Genomic DNA, 15652 nt, shown 5'->3' with positions numbered 1-15652 from the left:
GGGAAAAGAGAGGGCGAATAAAACGGCAAGGGTGAAGTGGGGGAGAGGAAAACGAGAGGCAAATGGCAAATAATGTAATGCGAGAGATAAGGGATTGTGATGTGTACTTGGTATGTTGACTTTTGCGTAGACCTCCCCGGCAACGGCGCCAGAAATCCTTCTTGCTACCTCTTGAGCACTACGTTGGTTTTCCCTTGAAGAGGAATGGGTGATGCAGCAAAGTAGCGTAAGTATTTCCCTCAGTTTTTGAGAACCAAGGTACCAATCCAGTAGGAGGCTACGCGCGAGTCCCTCGCACATGCACAATACAAATAAATCCTCGCAACCAACGCGATAAGGGGTTGTCAATCCCTTCACGGTCACTTACGAGAGTGAGATCTGATAGATATGATAGGATAATATTTTTGGTATTTTTATGATAAAGATGCAAAGTAAAATAAAAGCAAAGTAAAAACAAAGGCAATAACAAAGTGTTGGAAGATTAATATGATGAAGATAGACCCGGGGGGCATAGATTTCACTAGTGGCTTCTCTCAGAGCATAAGTATTTTACGGTGGGTGAACGAATTACTATTGAGCAATTGACAGAATTGAGCATAGTTATGAGAATATCTAGGTATGATCATGTATATAGGCATCACGTCCGAAACAAGTAGACCGACTCCTGCCTGCATCTACTACTATTACTCCACTCATCGACCGCTATCCAGCATGGATCTAGAGTATTAAGTTCATGAAAACAGAGTAACGCCTTAAGCAAGATGACATGATGTAGAGGAATAAATTCATGCAATATGATAAATACCCCATCTTTTTATCCTCGATGTCAACAATATAATACGTGCCTTGCTGCCCCTACTGTCACTGGGAAAGGACACCGCAAGATTGAACCCAAAGCTAAGCACTTCTCCCATTGCAAGAAAGATCAATCTAGTAGGCCAAACCAAACTAATAATTCGAAGAGACTTGCAAAGATAACCAATCATACATAAAAGAATTCAGAGAAGATTCAAATATTGTTCATAGATAATCTTGATCATAAACCCACAATTCACCGGTCTCAACAAACACACCGCAAAAAGAAGATTACATCGAATAGATCTCCACGAGAGAGGGGGAGAACATTGTATTGAGATCCAAGAAGAGAGAAGTAGCCATCTAGCTACTAACTATGGACCCGAAGGTCTGAGGTGAACTACTCACACTTCATCGAAGAGGCTATGGTGTTGATGTAGAAGCCCTCCGTGATGGATGCCCCCTCCGGCGGAGCTCCGGAACAGGCCCCAAGATGGGATCTCGTGGGTACAAAAGGTTGCGGCGGTGGAATTAGGTTTTTGGCTCCGTATCTGGTCGTTTGGGGGTACGTAGGTATATATAGGAGGAAGAAGTACGTCGGTGGAGCAACGTGGGGCCCACGAGGGTGGAGGGCGCGCCCTGGGGGGTGGGCGCGCCCCCTACCTCGTGGCCTCCTGGAAGCTACTCTTACGTAGGGTCCAAGTCTCCTAGATCATGTTCGTTTCAAAAATCACGCTCCCGAAGGTTTCATTCCGCTTGGACTCCGTTTGATATTCTTTTTCTGCGAAACTCTGAAATAGGCAAAAAACAGCAATTCTGGGATGGGCCTCCGGTTAATAGGTTAGTCCCAAAAATAATATAAAAGTGGATAATAAAGCCCAGTATTGTCCAAAACAGTAGATAATATAGCATGGAGCAATCAAAAATAATAGATACGTTGGAGACATATCAAGTACCTGGGTATTTGATACTGGTTCTGTTGCTAATATTTGCAACTCGAAACAGGGGCTATGGATTAAGCGAAGATTGGCTAAGGACGAGGTGACGATGCGCGCGGGAAATGGTTCCAAAGTCGATGTGATCGCCGTCGGCACGCTACCTCTACATCTACCTTCGAGATTAGTTTTAGACTTGAATAATTGTTATTTGGTGCCAGTGTTAAGCATGAACATTATATCTGGATCTTGTTTGATGCGAGATGGTTATTCATTTAAATCTGAGAATAATGGTTGTTCTATTTATATGAGTAATATCTTTTATGGTCATGCACCCTTGAAGAGTGGTCTATTTTTGTTGAATCTCGATAGTAGTGATACACATATTCATAATATTGAAGCCAAAAGATGCAAAGTTGATAATGATAGTGCAACTTATTTGTGGCACTGCCGTTTGGGTCATATTGGTGTAAAGCGCATGAAGAAACTCCATACTGATGGACTTTTGGAGCACTTGATTATGAATCACTTGGTACTTGCAAACCATGCATCATGGGTAAGATGACTAAAACTCCGTTCTCTGGAACAATGGAGCGAGCAACAGATTTATTGGAAATAATACATACTGATGTATGCGGTCCAATGAATGTTGAGGCTCGCGGCGGGTATCGTTATTTTCTGACCTTCACAGATGATTTGAGCAGATATGGGTATATCTACTTGATGAAACATAAGTCTGAAACATTTGAAAAGTTCAAAGAATTTCAGAGTAAAGTGGAAAATCATCGTAACGAGAAAATAAAGTTTCTGTGATCTGATCGTGGAGGAGAATACTTGAGTTACGAGTTTGGTCTTCATTTGAAACAATGCGGAATAGTTTCGCAACTCACGCCACCCGGAACACCATAGCGTAATGGTGTGTCCGAACGTCGTAATCGCACTTTATTAGATATGGTGCGATCTATGATGTCTCTTATTGATTTACCGCTATCGTTTTGGGGTCATGCTTTAGAGACGGCTGCATTCACGTTAAATAGGGCACCATCTAAATCCGTTGAGACGACACCTTATGAACTGTGGTTTGGCAAGAAACCCAAGTTGTCGTTTCTTAAAGTTTGGGGCTGCAACGCTTATGTGAAAAAGCTTCAACCTGATAAGCTCGAACCCAATCGGAGAAATGTGTCTTCATATGATACCCAAAAGAGACTATTGGGTACACCTTCTATCACAGATCTGAAGGCAAGATATTCGTTGCTAAGAATGGATCCTTTCTAGAGAAGGAGTTTCTCTCGAAAGAAGTGAGTGGGAGGAAAGTAGAACTTGATGAGGTAACTGTAACTGCTCCCTTATTGAAAAACAGTTCATCACAGAAATCAGTTCCTATGATTCCTACACCAATTAGTGAGGAAGCTAATGATGATGATCATGTAACTTTAGATCAAGTTACTACCGAACCTCGTAGGTCAACCAGAGTAAGATCCGCACCAGAGTGGTACAATAATCCTGTTCTGAAGGTCATGTTACTTGACCATGACGAACCTACGAACTATGAGGAAGCGATGATGAGCCCAGATTCCGTGAAATGGCTTGAGGCCATGAAATCTGAGATGGGATCCATGTATGAGAACAAAGTGTGGACTTTGGTTGACTTGCCCGATGATCGGCAAGCCATAGAGATTAAATGGATTTTCAAGAAGAAGACTGACGCTGACGGTAATGTTACTGTCTACAAAGCTCGACTTATTGCGAAAGATTTTTGACAAGTTCAAGGAGTTGACTACGATGAGACCTTCTCACCCATAGCGATGCTTAAGTCCGTCCGAATCATGTTAGCAATTGCCGCATTTTATGATTATGAAATTTGGCAAATGGATGTAAAAACTGCATTCCTGAATGGATTTCTGGAAGAAGAGTTGTATATGATGCAACCCGAAGGTTTTATCGATCCAAAGGATGCTAACAAAGTGTGCAAGCTCCAGCGGTCCATTTATGGACTAGTGCAAGCATCTCGGAGTTGGAATAAACGTTTTGATAGTGTGATCAAAGCATATGGTTTTATACAGACTTTTGGAGAAGCCTGTATTTACAAGAAAGTGGGTGGGAGCTCTGTAGCATTTCTAATATTATATGTGGATGACATATTATTGACTGGATACTTGAACAAGAGTTTTTCAATGAAAGACCTCGGTGAAGCTGCTTATATATTGGGATCAAGATCTATAGAGATAGATCAAGACGCTTAATTGGACTTTCACAAAGCACATACCTTGATAAAGTTTTGAAGAAGTTCAAAATGGATCAAGCAAAGAAAGGGTTCTTGCCTGTGTTACAAGGCGTGAAGTTGAGTCAGACTCAATGCCCGACCATTGCAGAAGAAAGAGAGAAAATGAAAGTCATACCCTATGCTTGAGCCATATGTTCTATCATGTATGCAATGCTGTGTACCAGACCTGATGTGTGCCTTGCTATTAGTTTAGCAGGGAGGTACCAAAGTAATCCAGGAGTGGATCACTGGACAGCGGTCAAAAACATCCTGAAAAACCTGAAAAGGACTAAGGATATGTTTCTCGTTTATGGAGGTGACAAAGAGCTCGTCGTAAATGGTTACATCGATGCAAGCTTTGACACTGATCCGGATGACTCTAAGTCGCAAACCGGATACATGTTTATATTAAACGGTGGAGCTGTCAGTTGGTGCAGTTCTAAGCAAAGCGTCGTGGCAGGATCTACGTGTGAAGCGGAGTACATAGCTGCTTCGGAAGCAGCAAATGAAGGAGTCTGGATGAAGGAGTTCATATCCGATCTAGGTGTAATACCTAGTGCATCGGGTCCAATGAAAATCTTTTGTGACAATACTGGTGCAATTGCCTGGCAAAGGAATCCAGATTTCACAAGAGAACCAAGCACATCAAGATATGCTTCAATTCCATCCGCGATCAAGTCAAGGAGGGAGACATAGAGATTTGCAAGATACATACAGATCTGGATGTTGCAGACCCGTTGACTAAGCCTCTCTCACGAGCAAAACATGATCAGCACCAAGACTCCATGGGTGTTAGAATCATTACTGTGTAATCTAGATTATTGACTCTAGTGCAAGTGGGAGACTAAAGGAAATATGCCCTAGAGGCAATAATAAAGTTGTTATTTATATTTCCTTATATCATGATAAATGTTTATTATTCATGCTAGAATTGTATTAACCGGAAACTTAGTACATGTGTGAATATATAGACAAACTGAGTGTCACTAGTATGCCTCTACTTGACTAGCTCGTTAATCAAAGATGGTTAAGTTTCCTAACCATAGACATGAGTTGTCATTTGATGAACGGGATGACATCATTAGAGAATGATGTGATTGACAAGACCCATCCGTTAGCTTAGCACGATGATCGTTTAAGTTTGTTGCTATTGCTTTCTTTATGACTTATACATGTTCCTATGACTATGAGATTATGCAACTCCCGAAAACCGGAGGAACACTTAGTGTGCTATCAAACGTCACAACGTAACTGGGTGATTATAAAGATGCTCCACAGGTGTCTCCGATGGTGTTTGTTGAGTTGGCATAGATCGAGATTAGGATTTGTCACTCCGATTGTCGGAGAGGTATCTCTGGGCCCTCTCGGTAATGCACATCACTATAAGCCTTGCAAGCAATATGACTAATGAGTTAGTTACGAGATGATGCATTATGAAACGAGTAAACAGACTTGCCGGTAACGAGATTGAACTAGGTATTGAGATACCGACGATCGAATCTCGGGCAAGTAACATACCGATGACAAAGGGAACAACGCATGTTGTTATGCGATTTGACCGATAAAGATCTTCGTAGAATATGTGGGAGCCAAATATGAGCATCCAGGTTCCGCTATTGATTATTGACCAGAGATGAGTCTCGGTCATGTCTACATAGTTCTCGAACCCCTAGGGTCCGCACGCTTAACGTTCGGTGACGATCGGTATTATGAGTTTATATATTTTGATGTACCGAAGGTTGTTCGGAGTCCCGGATGTGATCACGGACATGACGAGGAGTCTCGAAATGGTCGAGACATAAAGATTGATATATTGGACGATGTTATTCGGACACCGGATGAGTTCCGGGGGTCATCGGATAAATATCGGAGTGCCGGGGGGTTATCGGAACCCCCGGGGGAACTAATGGGCCAACACGGGCCTTGTGAGAGAGAGGAGGGGCCCCTAGGGCTGGCCGTCCCCCCTTTGAGGAGTCCGAATTGGACCAGGAGGGGGCGGCGCCCCCCTCTTTCCCTCTCCCTCTCTCCCTCTCCTTCCTTTCCCCTCTCTTCCTTTGTTGGAAACCTACTAGGAATAAGATTCCTAGTAGGAATCCTACTTGGGGCGCGCCCTATGAGGGCCGGCCGGCCTCCCCCTTGCTCCTTTATATACGGGGGCAGGGGGGCACCCTAGGACACACAAGTTGATTGTTTAGCCGTGTGCGGTGCCCCCTCCACAGATTTCCACCTCGGTCATATCGTTGTAGTGCTTAGGCGAAGCCCTGCGTCGGTAACTTCATCATCACCGTCATCCCACCGTCGTGCTGACGAAACTCTCCCTCGGCACTCAGCTGGATCAAGAGTTCGAGGGACGTCACCGAGCTGAACGTGTGCAGATTGCGGAGGTGTCGTGCGTTCGGTACTTGATCGGTTGGATCGCGAAGACGTTCGACTACATCAACCGCGTTGCTTAACGCTTCCGCTTTCGGTCTACGAGGGTACGCGGACACACTCTCCCGCTCGTTGCTATGCATCACATAGATAGATCTTGCGTGATCGTAGGTAATTTTTTTGAAATACTGCGTTCCCCAACAGTCATCATCTCTATCCCCCAATAGAAACATTGAAGGAGTAAACATAAGCAAACGATGCAACTATAACAACAATCTGTCAAAACAGGATAGTGTGTAAAGGCGGAATTTATTAACATACTTATGTGATTCCAAAAATTATGAAAACTCACCACGTAAAATATGACTTAAAATTGCGTGCAAGGATGACTCTATGGACACTCTGTGCACACGAGCCTGACTTAGCCCATGCGTACAAGGTCCACGGCTGGAAAGAGTCACCAAATGGGGAGCCCTATATAAAGATGCCTTTTTTCTTCAACCGGTGGAGTGGAGGTACCACCGTCATCCGTCCTTAACGTCCATGCACATGTTGGTTCTCGATTAACACTCATATACACGTTGTTTCCATCAATGGCTATACCTTCCTTATCTTTTATGAGTTAATCAGAGAACCTATACTTAAACTTTTTTTGTGTGGTCTCGAAAAGGTTAGCAAGCACTTCAGTATCATAGCAGATCCCAATCCATCCCACCCCACCCCCGCACACTAGGTAGCTCACCACACTCTTCCTTCACTTAGCCAATGTATAATGTTTTTGTGACTACCACTCATGATGGCATCACCGCGTTAGATCATGGCCTCGAATTGAGAAAAGCTACAAGTCCATTCGGTAGATCAGGGCCCCGAATAGAGAAAAAAAACTACAACTTGATTCGGTAGATTAGGGCCTCCCCATGCTACCTCATTCCTATTTGGTATTGAGCAAATAGTTGCACATTCATTCAATGGTTAGATATTGCGTATCCGCCGCGAGCACCCATCTACAATGACACTATCGTAAGAATGCCACGTATGATAAATACTAAGATGTAAGAGATAGAAATTATATTCTTTTTGCCTTTAATAGATAATCTCTTAGCAATGGTATCTTCCACCACATATCTAGTCATGTCCATGTCTAATTATTAGAGATACGACTAAGAGAAAACCCATTATACGTCATATTTTATTGTTATCATCTCTAGATATATGATGTGAGGGGTTTAAGATAAGAATGCCTAATCCATCATTCGCATTATGTCCTGCTAAATTCGAATTTTAGAGACCACGTGACACATGGGCTAATTAATCCAAACAAGCATTTAAAAAATCGGATTTTAGAGAGGCCAGTAAAGGAAATTGCGCGCCATCAATGGTAAATCCTGACGTTAATGATGATTTCCCAAATCACAGCGCAGCCGGGCCCGGGACAGCAGGGCGGATGCTGGAGACCAACCACGGGCAGCAGGTTCACAAGACACGGCTAACTTCCGCCCCAGATCGGGAAAAAACTGCCCCGCTTTCCATCGTCAGGCCAAAGTTAAAAAACGCACGCAGCCACATTTCCTGACGCCCCGAAAAAGAAAGAAACGAAAATAAATAAAAGGCGGAGGAGTAAACCGGGGCGGCACTTAACCCCCAACCTCCCTCCGTCTCCCCTCCCCTCCGCAGCAGCAGCAGCAGCAGTTGGTGGTTGGTGCGCCTCCACGAGCGCCTCCTACCCCCATCGCCTCCTCCCCACCCCCGGGCCAGGAAGGAAGGAAGAGGGATGGCGCTGGAGGCGGCGAGGGAGTGGGCGGCGTCCGTGCTGCCGCCGGAGCTGGCCGCGGCGGCGGGGGGCGACCCGCTCGCCGCGCTCGCGGCCACCGCGGCCGCGCTCGTCGCCGGGCTGCTCGTCCTCGCCTTCTGGCTCCGATCCGGCGGGAGCGCGCCGCCCAAGCCGGCCCCCGCGTCGTTCCGCCCGCCGCCCGTCAAGGTCGACGCCGACGACGCCGACGACGGCCGCAAGCGCGTCACCATCTTCTTCGGCACCCAGACCGGCACCGCCGAGGGCTTCGCCAAGGTCCGCCCGTCGCTGTCCGATCTGATCCGGCCCCGATCCCAAAGCTCGCCTGCTCTTTTTTTTTTTAATCAGCACGAGTGTCCCCCATGCCCGTCCCTTTTTCCTTTGACCCGATTCTGATTCCGCTGCGGGTTTATTCGGTTTTAAATTGTTTTCGATTTTGGTTGGTGCGTGCTTGCAGGCTATGGCGGAGGAGGCCAAGGCGCGGTACGAGAAGGTCGTGTTCAAAGTGGTGGATCTGGTAATTGCCGTCGATCTGATTGTTTATGTGTGTTGAGCTGTGTGTGTGAGCTGTTTCTGCTGGAATTCTGAGAGGTGCTTGGAACATGCGCAGGATGACTATGCTGCAGAGGACGATGAATACGAGGAGAAGCTCAAGAAGGAAACGTTTGCGCTCTTCTTCTTAGCAACGTGAGCTCCCGCCATTTTGATCTGTGGATTGCTGGATTACCCTCGTGAGCTCTCACAGTTCTAGTTCGTAGATTGCAGCCGAATTGTGCGCATGAGCTCTTGCAGTTTTGGTTTGTAGATTGCAGCTGTTGCGCACGTGAGCTCTTTCAATTTTGGTTCATAGATTGCAGCTGAATTGCGCACCTGAGTTCTCGCCTTTTCGATTCATAGATTGCAGCTGAACTGCACATGTGAGCTTCCGCTGTCTTGGTTCGTAGGTTGCTGAATCGCCCACGTGAGCTCTCGCCGTTTTGATTCGTAGATTGCAGCTGAACACGTCAGCTCTCTCCGTTTTGATTCGTTGATTGCAGCTGAACTGCACACGTCAGCTCTCTCCGTTTTGATTCGTTGATTGCAGCTGAACTTCACACGTCAGCTCTCGCCGTTTTGATTCGTTGATTGCAGCTGAACTGCGCACGTCAGCTCTCGCCCTTTTTGATTCGTAGATTGCAGCTGAATTGCACACGTCAGCTCTCGCCGTTTTTGATTCGTGGATTGCAGCTGAATTGCACACGTCAGCTCTCACCGTTTTGATTCGTAGATTGCTGAATCGCGCCTTTTGTCGCTTCCGCCTTAATTCCGTAACCCACATACCTACCTTTTTTTGTAAAGTGCAACTGAAGTGTATGCTAGTACAAAATTTATTTGAGGTTCCAAAGGTACTTAAGACATTATAAGCCTACCATATGTGGAGTGTCCATGTGCTTTTAACCCACCAGTGATCATTTTAATTGGCAAATGCATCCATTGGTATACGAGTTGGAATTCTCTGCGGCAATAATTCTTACCAATAACTTGTGTGGATAATTATGTTCAATGACCACAGATATGGCGATGGGGAACCCACTGATAATGCGGCAAGATTCTACAAATGGTTCACTGAGGTTTGTGAAATTTGTGGCATCATGATGTGCTCACTGTCGCTACAACATCTTATGGGGTTTCCTTTATTTTTGCACTGAATCAGGGTAAGGAGAAGGAGGTTTGGCTTAAGGATTTTAATTATGCTGTATTTGGCCTTGGCAACAGGCAATACGAGCATTTTAATAAGGTTTGCTTCATTGAATATGCACTGTTATTACTGATTTAACAAAGGTTGATTTGTGTCCTGGTAATTGATGCTGAGCTACATGCTTGTAAATCTTAGGTTGCAAAGGAGGTGGATGAGTTACTGCTGGAGCAGGGTAAGTAATTCATGTACACTCTTTTGCAAGAATTTTTGGAAAGAATAGGACAAGTGCATTACTGTGTTGGAACATTGCACGACAGCACATTTCCTGATTTAGCATTTTTTGTCGCTGAGCGCTTGCCATGTTTGATTTTTTTACAACTTCTATTGAAACACAATTTGTTTGGACTATCTGTTTGTCTTCTTTTTTCTGTCTATTGAAACACGATTTGTTTGGACTATCTATTGAAACACGATTTACCTTGGGAACACTCTCTTTAGGGGTCATTATGGTTATCATAATAGCTTATATGGATGAATTGTGAAAAAACTATGCTTGTTTTGCTGAAGTGAGAATTTGTTTGGTACAATCGGTGAGATGTATGAATCGGAAAATATCGTCATATGTAAGGATGTTGGTGGGGCATGTGGCCACGTCTTTGCAATTGTACTGACTACATAGCAATTCACCATGTTTAAGAATCTGTCATGAACGATTCTCACACAGTGAGCTCATTGCACGATATACTTGGTGATTAATTCCTGCATATACCACATTTGCTGGAATTTCTCGTTGCATAACAAGGTCCTTTTTGATGGATGCTTATGTGAAATGATCTTGTATCTATGGTTCACTTGACTTTTTGTGTGTATATTTAGGTGGCAAGCGTCTCGTTCCATGTGGCCTTGGTGATGACGATCAGTGCATTGAGGATGACTTCACCGCCTGGTATGAAAATGACGGATGATATAAATACGCTGCTCCTCTTTGTATATTTCATCTGCCGTGTGGGTACAAAAGTGGGCTGGACTATCTGTTTGTCTTCTTTTTTCTGTCTGCCAGATGCCAGGAGCCAGACTTGGGTGCCAAGTCTTTGCTTGATTGGTTTGGATTTTGATTATATCTGTTTGGCTTGTTTCTATCTGCACAAGATTCAGGCTTGTGGTGCCAAGTGTTAGCTTTGATTCGTTTGAGTCCTGATACTATTTTGTCGTACCTGAAACTGGGGCTGGGTTTTAGTGAATCTGGATGTTGAAAATGGACGCCCTAATAAACTCATGGTATAGAAAAGTGAAGAATAAGAAACCTGCATATGGTACATTAGTACTTGCATATGCTATATTTGTAACCTGTAAGTAAGCTGTCAGCCTGCCAGTAAATGTTCACATAGTTACTTTCAGATGCTGCAATCTTTAACTTCCTTTTTTGATGTGTAATATGTTACTAGCATTATTAACTTGCCTATCTATGATGTGATTATATATTGTCAGGCATTTGGAAGAAACTACATATTGTTATTTGTTTACCTTTGTATTATGTGGAATAGTACTTCTGTATTTGATTTGTCAAGTGGCCAATTAAGTTCGATCCAAAGCCTAGATGATCATGACTATATTCATTTCATCTTTGTTACCATAATATGTTTGTTAAAATCGACAAGCATAACCATGTTGTCTATATCCGATATGCATTCATGTTCAAACCCACCAAAAGTTCCAAATCGCACCATCATTTGGTTACATGTACATGTTTTTTTGGGGGGGGGGGGGGGGGGGGTTATTGAGGAAGGCTTTTAGATTATAATCAAAATATTGATACTTTGTTGACTAGATTCCCATAGAATGGCATATCAGCACACAACATGCAAATGCCAAAGTAGCACTAAGTAATATCAAGGGAAAAAAGCTTTCGGACCCCATCAAGATTTCTGAAAACCAGGATGAACTATCTGACTGGAAAATAATGATGTTTTGATAAACACAACCACCCCATCCAAAGGCCACCAGGACACACCTTCTTGATTTAATTGTTCATGTGAATTCCCTTTATTATTTTGTTCAAAATTTTGCCTTACTATCACTTTAATTTCTCTATCATTTGTAACTTTGTATAAAATGGAACTGCACAAATGCTGAGAATGCCATTCTTGTGGATATGCTCTAGTATCTCATAGATTCTGGTAGATAGTTGGAAAGCACGTGTGATATTATTATTCGTAGACTACACAGAAGCTCCATTAAACCATTTTTCTGTTCATAGGCATGTACTTTTTCTTATATTGGTGTATGTATGCCAAACAAGCTGCTGCTTGAGTGTCACTTCTAGCAAAAATTAATAATTATTATGTTTGTAATGGATGATAGTAATTTTATAGCACTACAATATCAGACATTTGTTAGTTGAATATTCATGTTGGTCTTGTGTAAACATGCTGATGCTCCATAAATGCCATTGCTATTTGTAGTTGTGCTACAGTATCTTGAACAAGAATTCTTCTATTTCTTATTATTTGTAGGAAAGAACTAGTATGGCCAGAATTGGACCAACTGCTCCGTGATGAAGATGATACTACTGGTGCAACCACTCCTTACACTGCTGCAATACCTGAATACAGAGTTGTATTTATTGATAAATCAGATTTAGAGTTTGAAGATAAATCCTGGACACTTGCCAATGGCAACGGTGTTATTGATGCCCAACACCCTTGCAGGTATCAAAACATCTACCTGCACCTTACTTCTATTCAGTTATAATTAAATATTTACAATATTGCCCGTCTCGTTGTTGATTGTCAAGGGCCAATGTTGCTGTTCGGAAGGAACTCCATAAACCAGCCTCGGATCGTTCTTGTATTCATCTGGAATTTGATATTTCAGGCACTGGTCTTGTGTAAGTTACTCCATATCCATTTCCCAGAATTTGAACCAAAGTCTAGAAAGTTTCTCTATCGCTTGTCCATGCGGTTCATTCCAGACTATTCAGAAGCATTTTGTGAGCCAAGTGCTATTTAGTGTTTGGTTTTCCAAACTTGAACTGTTGCATTTGTTTTTCCTCATGTAGTTTTGACCTGTTAATGCAAGTTAAATAAAAGTATGACAGCTTATATGCTATTAAACTTCCTGCCAGGTATGAAACTGGGGATCATGTTGGGGTTTATTCAGAAAATTCTATCGAGACAGTGGAGCAGGCTGAAACGCTACTTGGTCTTTCCCCAGATACAGTTTTCTCCATACATGCAGATGCCGAAGATGGATCTCCTCGTAAAGGCGGGGGTTCCTTGGCTCCACCATTCCCATCTCCTTGTACCTTACGGACTGCACTTCTACGATATGCTGATCTACTCAATGTTCCAAAGAAGGTCCTTGTGACTAGCTAACCATGTCCAGTGAACTGCTATTTTTTTCTCGCAACCATTTGGTCAACCCTTGATTGTTATGTTCATCTCCAGGCTGCTTTGACTGCTTTAGCTGCTCATGCTTCTGACCCGACTGAAGCTGAACGATTGAGGTTCTTGGCTTCTCCTGCTGGGAAGGTAAGTTTTGTTTGAAAACCTACATTGTAGTGTTTTTGACTGCTAGAGATATTTGTCACTGAATGGTATGTTTGCATTATGCAGGATGAGTATGCTCAGTGGATAGTAGCTAGCCAGAGGAGCCTTCTTGAAGTTATGGCTGCATTCCCTTCAGCTAAGCCGCCCTTGGGGGTATTCTTTGCGGCGATAGCTCCTCGTCTACAGCCACGATTCTACTCCATATCATCATCTCCAAAGTATGTTTGTGTACTTATTTATTCTTCCATTTACTGCCCATGTTGCAAGATTGACCAGCAAGGTTGTAAAGTTCTTTATTTTCTGGGGGTAAATACTAGCAGTATTTTTTTTATGCACAATGCTTAAATTCTTCAACTCCAACATCATGAAGTCATTTTGGAATGTGGCCATTGTCTTTAAGCTAAAAAATATACGTCGTGTCATGTCATTTGTGGTCATATTGGACGATATGGCTTGTCTCAGTGGCATTATAATGTGCTTATGATGGTGGGACTTCTGACAGCTTAAATGTGCCTCTGCAGGTTGGCGCCCTCCAGAATTCATGTGACATGTGCATTAGTTTATGGTCCTACACCAACAGAAAGGATCCATCAAGGAGTTTGTTCGACATGGATGAAGGTAGGTTCCTCGTACAAATTTCAGTTTTCTCCTTTGGTACAATGAGAGAGTTTCTTACAGTTTGATTTATTCATTCTCATTCGTATACTTTGTAGAACACACTTCCACTGGAATATAGCGAAGAATGCAGTTGGGCACCAATTTTTGTGAGGCAGTCAAATTTTAGGTTGCCTGCAGATCCATCCACTCCAATCATCATGATTGGTCCTGGGACAGGGCTAGCACCTTTTAGGGGCTTCTTGCAGGTTTGTTTTCTACGTACAAGGGAATCTGCGTTCTCTTCACGTGGGATTTTATATGGCCCTGTAACCTTGTTTGTTCCTTCTTACTCAGGAAAGGTTAGCTCTAAAAGAATCTGGAGTTGAATTGGGCTCTTCAGTCCTCTTCTTTGGATGCAGGAACCGTGAAATGGTACTGTTCAAAAACTAGTAAATGAGACAGATTCATTGGGTGTTGCTAATTTGCGATTGATGGAATTCTAACATAATGGGCATATTGCAGGACTACATATATGAGGAAGAGTTGCAAAATTTCCTTCAGGAGGGGGCACTCTCCGAGCTAATTGTCGCCTACTCTCGTGAAGGACCAACCAAAGAATATGTGCAGCATAAGATGGTGGACAAGGTTGGATATACACTAGGCGTTTTTGCTATATATGTTTTCCTTTTCAACAGCTATAGACACGCGTCTCCGCTAGATGGTTGAACTCAACTGGATTTTGTTCTCTTTGTTGCAGGCCACCGAGATTTGGAACGTCATTTCTCAAGGTGGTTACATATATGTGTGTGGTGACGCCAAGGGCATGGCGAAAGACGTACACAGGGTTCTCCACACAATAGTTCAAAAACAGGTATGCAGAAACGCCGTTTCAATGCTGCCGTGTGCTGTTGGTGGCACTGCATATCACTTTATGAGCTCTGGAAAAAGATATGTTATTTTACGATTACTCCTAACACTGAACATTATTTGTTTCAGGGATCTTTGGATAACTCCAAAACTGAGCTGTATGTAAAGAACCTACAGATGGAAGGCAGGTACCTCCGTGATGTGTGGTAACAACACCCTCAGACATCGGTAGCCCTAGCGTGTAGAAGGAAAGGAAGTAAAAAATATGGCGCCTGTATGGTATGGTGGATGCCAATCCAATAGCGAGTTTTCTGCATCCATCCCATTGCCCCCGAAATTGGAGTTAATCGGTGTAATTCTTTGACATCTAACATGGTTCTAATATTTATCGTATGGATGGATGGTTGAAAGAAATAAGTGTTGTTGTAGATTAGTAGAACTTAAAATGCCCCTGAGAAAAATTGTAGCAGGGGGGATGATGAATCATACAGTTTGAGATGAGATGGACATATCATGTATACATTAAAGACCGCCAAGAACAAATTTTTGCATCTGGTTATATAGAACAAGTGTCTAGGGTACCATCATGCTGTGTGAGGTAGCTTTTCTTCCTTGGTTCAATTATATGTGGATGGTCACACATAACGTTTGGTGGTGCTGTTTTATCGAGCTTTCGACTGTTCTACTATGTTTTAGAGCATGGTGCAGATGCCCGAGTGGTGCGTGTGGAGATCTCGAACTAATTTTGCATTGATTGTTGTTGAAAGGGACATGGTCAGGAGTAGGTTTCAGAAGAAGACTTGTTGGGGC

General features: G+C 43.2%; 1 protein-coding gene across 1 annotated transcript; it reads left to right on the top strand.

Annotated features, from left to right (window-relative positions):
- Positions 1–8026: 8026 nt before the first annotated feature.
- LOC123054883 (NADPH--cytochrome P450 reductase 3) lies at positions 8027–15401 on the top strand. The gene is made up of 18 exons (XM_044478758.1): positions 8027–8428; positions 8610–8669; positions 8763–8839; positions 9705–9762; positions 9846–9929; positions 10026–10062; positions 10707–10776; positions 12344–12538; positions 12625–12717; positions 12955–13186; positions 13277–13360; positions 13445–13596; positions 13900–13996; positions 14092–14241; positions 14330–14407; positions 14498–14620; positions 14733–14846; positions 14972–15401. The coding sequence occupies exons 1-18, from the start codon at positions 8135–8137 to the stop codon at positions 15050–15052; spliced, it is 2079 nt and encodes a 692-aa protein (XP_044334693.1). The 5' UTR covers positions 8027–8134; the 3' UTR covers positions 15053–15401.
- The last annotated feature ends 251 nt before the right edge of the window (positions 15402–15652 follow it).

Source organism: Triticum aestivum, chromosome 2D (assembly GCF_018294505.1).
Source record: "Triticum aestivum cultivar Chinese Spring chromosome 2D, IWGSC CS RefSeq v2.1, whole genome shotgun sequence".
NCBI lineage: Eukaryota > Viridiplantae > Streptophyta > Magnoliopsida > Poales > Poaceae > Triticum > Triticum aestivum.
This window is presented reverse-complemented; position numbering and strand designations above follow the sequence as displayed.